This window comes from Capsicum annuum, chromosome 7 (assembly GCF_002878395.1).
Source record: "Capsicum annuum cultivar UCD-10X-F1 chromosome 7, UCD10Xv1.1, whole genome shotgun sequence".
Lineage (NCBI taxonomy): Eukaryota > Viridiplantae > Streptophyta > Magnoliopsida > Solanales > Solanaceae > Capsicum > Capsicum annuum.
In genome coordinates this window covers 152,498,287-152,505,516 of record NC_061117.1, presented here as the reverse complement: position 1 = coordinate 152,505,516, position 7,230 = coordinate 152,498,287, and the positions used below count along the sequence as shown (strand labels likewise).

At 31.9% G+C, this 7,230-nt stretch overlaps 1 protein-coding gene across 1 annotated transcript; it reads right to left on the bottom strand.

Moving 5' to 3' along the window:
- Positions 1 to 2,886: 2,886 nt before the first annotated feature.
- LOC107878069 (hyoscyamine 6-dioxygenase) lies at positions 2,887 to 6,909 on the bottom strand. Its single transcript, XM_016724945.2, has 5 exons — positions 6,614 to 6,909; positions 6,309 to 6,523; positions 5,750 to 6,015; positions 4,880 to 5,189; positions 2,887 to 3,368 (listed from the first exon to the last, which is right to left on the bottom strand). Exons 2-5 carry the CDS (start codon positions 6,510 to 6,512, stop codon positions 3,123 to 3,125), a joined length of 1,026 nt encoding a protein of 341 aa, XP_016580431.1. The 5' UTR covers positions 6,513 to 6,523; positions 6,614 to 6,909; the 3' UTR covers positions 2,887 to 3,122.
- Positions 6,910 to 7,230: the final 321 nt, after the last annotated feature.

The following is a 7,230-nucleotide window of genomic DNA, read 5'->3' as shown; positions in this document are numbered from 1 at the left end:
CATAATTAGGACACGGAAGGTGGTTAGTAAAATAATGGACCTCACAATTCACTCCCTCACATGTATAACTCAAATGTTGACACTGAATTTTCTTTTCGCTCGAGTATACACTCAAAGATTGTAGGCTTTTAGGATCATACTCAAATGATCTCACCCCTCAAGCCTTTAACCGCTCAAGGGTATTTCTTAGTCTCTTCAAGATTCTATAATATAATCTCAAAATAAGCTTTGAAGAATAAATTTGGAGTTAAGTTTATGTCAATAACAAAGAAGGACAAAACACACTAATGGACAAGAAATAAAATAAATACAAAATAAAATTAAAAAGGAAAAGTACAAAAAAATTGACATGAAATAAAGTGCGAACACAAAAATAACTAGAAAATACAAGTAGAACTAATATTCAATGTAATCTAGCTAAAGAGATTGATATACAATATGATTTATCCATCAATCAAACAACTCAAAATTTTAGAGTTCGGCAAAAAAGATCTCTAAAAACAAGATCAAAACACCATATTAATCACATGTATCAATACCAAACTCAAATCAAATTTTCTCAATCAATATGAAATATTTTTAAGAATCACCCAATAATTTTTGAATTAAGGAATCAACTCAAAGTTTAAAATTTCACTAAACTTCACACAAAAAAAAAAGTCCAATTTTTGAACTCAAAATTGACTCCAAAGTCATCCTTAGACCCCAAAATTGAACCTAATATAGCAAAACACCCTCGATTCAAAAGATGGGGGTAAAATTTGCACAAGAGAGCTCAAAAATTTAAATTTTTGTACTTTAAAAAGTGCTGAAAGTGTAGTTGCAAAAATGGAAGAAAATGAACAAAATCAACCCAAATCAAGTTTAAATGCTCCCAAATTTGATATTCAAGCACTTTGAACTATTCCCAATGAAATCCAATAACATCTATTTTAAAATCACTTGGATTTAAGATCCGAATAATTTGTTTTAGATTTGCAAAAAATGCAAGCCAAGAATTAATAATATAGGAACAATTATTTAGTCTTGCTCTGATATCAATTGATGTGAAATGAGATACAAGATAAAAATATTGAATGGATAATTAAGAAATCAATGAAAGATAGAGAAGAAAGAAAGAAACAATCCCACAATTAAAGAAAATTATAGACAAGTATAGATTTGTAATTTTCTAATTTGAACAAACAATTACATAATTGAATTCAAGGAAGAAGAGAATAAAACTCATACATGAATAATCTTACCAAAGGATATTCAAGAGAGAGCCAATGTAGAGACAAAAGAATTCAACCCATAAATCTCACTAAGAGAGTTAACCTAAAAATATTGTCTACCCTAAAAATATTCATCATATTCTATTTATATTATTAGGGCTAACTAAAAATAAGGAAAAACATAAATTCCCCTTAATTACATGAACATTATACTATGATCAAAAGAACCTAAAATATTATATTTATCTTCTCTTGTATTGATTCTTTGACTTCAACACTCTCTTGAAACACTCTAGGCTTTTGATGCCAAGTTGAAATCTTTTAACACGATAAATACTTCTCGAACTTGAACCAAATGACGTGATAGTAAAGTTGGATTATATTCTTAGGATATTCGAAAGAAGGATATGTTCATGTATTTTGAGTGTATAATTTAGAGGAATGGAGAAATTAATGAGGATGTCACACACCATATTGGTGCAGGGTAGTTGAAGTGGAGGCTCGCTTCGAGAGTCTCGTGTGATAAAAAGGTGCTTCCTAAGCTTAAAGGTAAGTTGTACAGACAGTCCGATCGTCTATGTTATCTAGAGTAGAGTGTTGTCCATTTAAAAATTTCCACATTCAAAAATTAAAGGTGTCGGAGATAAGGATGTTGTGATGGATGTGTGAACTTACCAAGAGATATGGAGTTAGAAATGAGGTTATTTGTGAAAAGGTGGGAGTGACTTCGATGGAAGGCAAGATGCAGAAAGTAAGGTTGCGATGATTTGGACATGTGATGAGGAGGTGCATGGATACTCCAGTACGAAGGTGTAAGAGACTGTTTATGGATACTTTTAGGTGGGGTAGAGATAAGTTGAAGAAATATTGGAGGAAGGTGATTAGGCATGACTTAGAGAGGTTACAGCTTAAGGAGGACGTGACGTTGATAGGAAGAAATGGAAGATGCGGATTTAGGGTAGAGGCTAGTGGGTAGGAGTGTGTCCGTAGTAGTAAGTAGGAGTACTTTGTTTATATCTGTGCCTGTAGTTTCTTGTTCGTAGTGTTCTGATGATGTTTGTGATCTCAAATAGATAGTTTATAGTATTACTTTGTCGGTGTTTTGTTTCTTTTATTATCTGGCGGTGTGTTATCCTATTTTGTTGCTTATTTTTATGTTTTTTGTTTGTTATATCGTTATCTATCCTGAGCCGGGGGTCTATCGGAAACAACCTCTCTACTTCATCTGAGGTGATGGTATGGACTGAGTACTTTTTACCTCTCCCAAATTCCACTTTGTGAAAATACATTAGGTATGTTTTGTTATTATACCATTTCATTTAATGAGGTTCTTAAGTACTTCACATTTTAAGAGAATAATTAAAGAATAATTAGAAGGGTAATATTGAAAAGTAGCCTACAATTTATGTCTTTAAATTTTTCTTTAACGAATGTGTCATACCCAACAATTCACCTAATATGGAACGGAGAGAGTATATAATGAGAATTAGTTCTACATTATGAAATTAGTTTAAAGTATAGTTGACCTGTGTTTGCCTAGTTAAATAATTTTCCCTTATAATTTTCAGAAGTCATATCACCAAAACTAATATTATGACATTCATGACCACAAATCTAAGAAATGCAATTCCGAGTGCCTATTCAAACTTTTCACTTAAATTGAAATGAAGAGTACTGAAAAGTTCCATTATTATTTATCTGCGCATAAATATCATAGTACTACACCAATTGGTACAACTAACCATGAAGAAAAAAGGAACCAAAGCTTCTTATTCATGACCAACGAAATAAAGCACGATAACAAACATAGGTTCCAAACTACAAAGAAGTTGTGAATTAAAGCTCTTGTTATTCTGGAAATTAAAAGTAGCAGCAGAGATCACTTGCATCCTTGTCACACGTAAATGCTTAAGCATCAATTTTGAAAGGCTCCAATGAGGCGTGGTAAACTGATTTCTTGCTGAGGTAATGTGGCATAAACTCTTCGCCCCATTTAAAGGATTTGAACCGTGGGGGATTATCCGGACCAAGAAGTGCTTTGGCAGGTCCAACGATATCATCCGGACAAATAAAAGTACCAATGGATGTACGGGAATGAGTTGTGTTCGTCACCACTCGATGTGCAACACTAGCTAGCTTCCCATTGCTAATTACCTGTATTTATACAATCAAAGAGCAATAAGAAAAAACACGAGACAAGTCTACAATTCGAGTAAATTTCTTATATTGTCACTCAACTTAGCAAAATGTCTCACTAAAATCATTTATCCTTTTTTGTTCCAATAATATCATGCAAGTTAACGCATTTTTCTTACAAACTAATAATTGTTAAAAATGACCAAAATAGTCCACCAAGTTTGACATTTGAATTTAAATAGTCCTTATTTTTTAAATGAAATATTAATAGGCCTCCAATTAATTTTACTTTTATACTTCTTAAATTAGTTTTTAATATATTTTATCAATAAGTGCATAATATAATTTAAAAAGACACAAATCATAATATTAAAAAATGAATTAAAAAGACAAAGGATATTAACTAGTTATGTTTTAAATGAAATAAATAAGAAGTATATTTATTGTCCAAATTGGTAAATGTATTCAGTTTTTACAGCTAAATTGACGATGCGATATAATCTTCTCTGAAATATTACCACAAGATTGATAAAAATAATATTGAAACCTTAAAACATTTTTAAGTTGCGAAATAGTTATATAAAATCACCTAATTTTATTTGATAGTGAATGATTGATGTTATTATCATGATATCCGTTAATATGCATTATTTTTTTAAATAAAAATCTTTTAAAATATTTATATATGGTTCTTCTACTAGTTAGAGACCCTAATTTTTTTTTTTGATTTGCAAGAATTCATCGTCTTCTCTATGAATTATAATTATTTTGAAAATAATTTGGAGTAGAAGAAACTAACAACTAACTTGAACTATTTTATTAAAAATAAAGATTAATCCTAAAATAAATAAATATAGAATATTCTTTTATTATTGAACTCCTAAGTTTCTAAATAAATACAGTACATATAAGCTTATTCCTAACAATTTTAATTACAATTTTTTGTGGACGTCATTAGATTTAATTTGGCAGTTAGAAGTTGAAGCAGATTATACTCACTAAGTTTTATAGTCGAAAAGTTATTGATATTTCATATTGTTAATTAACAAGGATTATTTAAATTCAAAGTTCAAACTTAAGAGACTTTTTTGATTAGTTTTCTCTCATCTTTTGAGTCACTTTTAGCAATTATTGATTTTTAAGGAAAATGCATAAAGTTCAATAATATTATTGGAACAAAAAAAAAGATAAATAACTTTATTGGGATATTTTTTTAGTTGAGTGAAAATATGAGGAATTTACTCCTAGAATTCTTGTGTTCAACTTCCACTTTTTAAATCCTTTCATTCAATGTGTCTTAATTTCCTTATTACTCCAATGTATTGTTATGCATTTAGTAAATGTTAAATCCATTAATCCCATTTTAGTTTTAATGAAACTTTCTTCCAGGAATAAGATAACAAGTTGTGGGACATAAGATCCAATAGGTCATGCAATACACCTTCAATTTAAAAACACAAAATTTAAAAGTTGTATGTACAATTTAATCAAATTAACTACACAAAATAAAATTAAGAAAATAAACCTACCGTGATTGGTAAACCTGAATTGACAACAAATGCACCAGGTATCGGATCCACACCAATCCATTTGTCATCCTTCAATAATTGTAGGCCATAAACTTCTTGTTGGATAATGGTTATGAGATTAGGATCGCAATGTCCACCAACTCCCAAGGTTAAACTTGGATCTGGGCATGCTGGATAGTGATTGACAAGCATTCTCTGCCCAAGTTCCTTGTCAAAGAATCCTGCCTCCAAGCCTAGCCCTTCAGCTACCAGACCCAAGATGATCTTGCTCAGCTTTCTCACTTCATCTGAATATGAACCAATAACCTCCCTGAAAGTTCATTTTCTCATTTTATTTTGCTTATTAATTGTTTATGGATGATAATTGATAAGGATATAGTTGTGCTAAAGTATTAACGAGGGACATATCCGCTCAATTTTGCATAATTTCGCATAAGTTCGCACATATTAGACCCTCTTCCATACATAAATTCATGTTCACAAATGTAGGCTGCAATCCAGGTTCAAACTCGCGACCTAGGCTTCCGAATTTGGACCCACTTCCACTAGGCTAGCAGCTTAACTTGTTCAAGGTTTTTGCAAATTTAAATATATACTGCTTCAATCCAGGTCCGAACTCGCGACATGGGCATCCAATTTGAACCCGCTTCCACTGGGCTAGCGGCTTATTTAGTTCGAAGTGGGTTCAAATTTAAATATATACTGTTGGACTAACTATATATACAGATATAGACGGTATAATTTTTCGACGAAGTGGGTTCATATGAACCTACTTGAACCATACTGGATCCACCCTGCATAGTAACCACTCCCCCTAAAAGTAAACCATAAAGGTGAAATGAAAAGATAAAAGGAAAAATGGTTAGGTACCTATATCTTGGAGGGTTATCTGGCCAAGTTACTTTGTCTTTCCCGTCGAGATTGGCACTGTGTTCCAAGACATCCCTCCAGTATCGATGCTCCTCTGAATCATAATGCTTAGCACTGCTAGTATACAGTGTCGCTGCACCTCTTGCTGTATTATTTGCTGCATCCTTTGCATAACTCGCTTTCTCTTCAGCTGGTAGACTGAAGAATTCTTTGTACACTTTCATTGCCTCCTTCATTAGATCATCTGATACTCCATGATTGATAACCTATTTCATCATTCTAGCATTTCATTTCGAATTCGTATTTAATTAAATACTCCAGCTTTAGACAATTTTCTTGTTTATTAAACCACCCAGTGGCGGATCACTGGAAAATTATACTGTATGTAGATACACAAAAAAACATAACGTATGTCAAATTTCCTGGACTTCTTGCTGTATTAACTTTTTAACATTTTGATTTTTCTTGAGAAAAAGCCTTTTCCTGGCACTGTCAACATAGATTAAGTATAAGCACGGAGTAAATGGAGCGTTGTATTAATAATGCACAAATAATAAACCTGAAAAAACCCATATTCTTCAAAAGCTTTCATAAGTTCTTGAACAACAACAGGTCGTTCTTCCCCCATAGCTTTCCCTAAATCAATGACTGGAATACGCTCCCCAATTTGAACTGGATCCGCTGGTCTTTCATGCATCGGTATGCAATATTTTGGAGGAACTGCATCTAATTTGTTTGGCCAGCTTGAGATGAGGTCCGCCATAGTGAATGAATCTAACAAAAACCACAAAGGTAAAATCTGAATCAGAACAAATAAACATAAAAAAGAGCTGGAAGAAAGAAAAATCACGGAGGAGGATGTACCTGAAAATAGATCTTCAGAATATTAGTAGTACTCCTTTACTTTGTTTGATTTCTTACAGGAGATATGCAAGACCATTTATAGGCACGGAAATTGCATAACACGTCCTCCAAGTGTTTGAAAGTTTTCCGAAAAGTCCAGGATTGATGCTCAGAGTTTGTTCGGGTTGTTTATACGGACTAAATTATCCCCAGATTATAGTTATGGATTATCTCAGGTGCAGATTCAATGTTAGGGCTAATTTATTCTATCTAATAGATGTGATAAAATAAATCACAAATTGGATGGAATGAGTTCAAATTTGTAATGCATTTAGTTGACACTATAAATTTATATCGTAAACCCAACACAATATAAATTTGGGGAGAGGATATGGACCGATCATTTAAAAAAAAAAAAGGATAAATTACACAAATCTCATACTTAAAAGAATATAGTACCTAATATTTCTTACTTTTTAAAATTTACATAAGATTTCAATTTTCAACTTTACTCTTGATAGATATCAACAAAAACCCACATCCTATTTTTACTCCACCATTAACTCATTCAAGTTATTTTTTTTCCTTCTCTAAAACACCTCCCTAATTATCAACAATTAAATTATCCCCCATCTTAA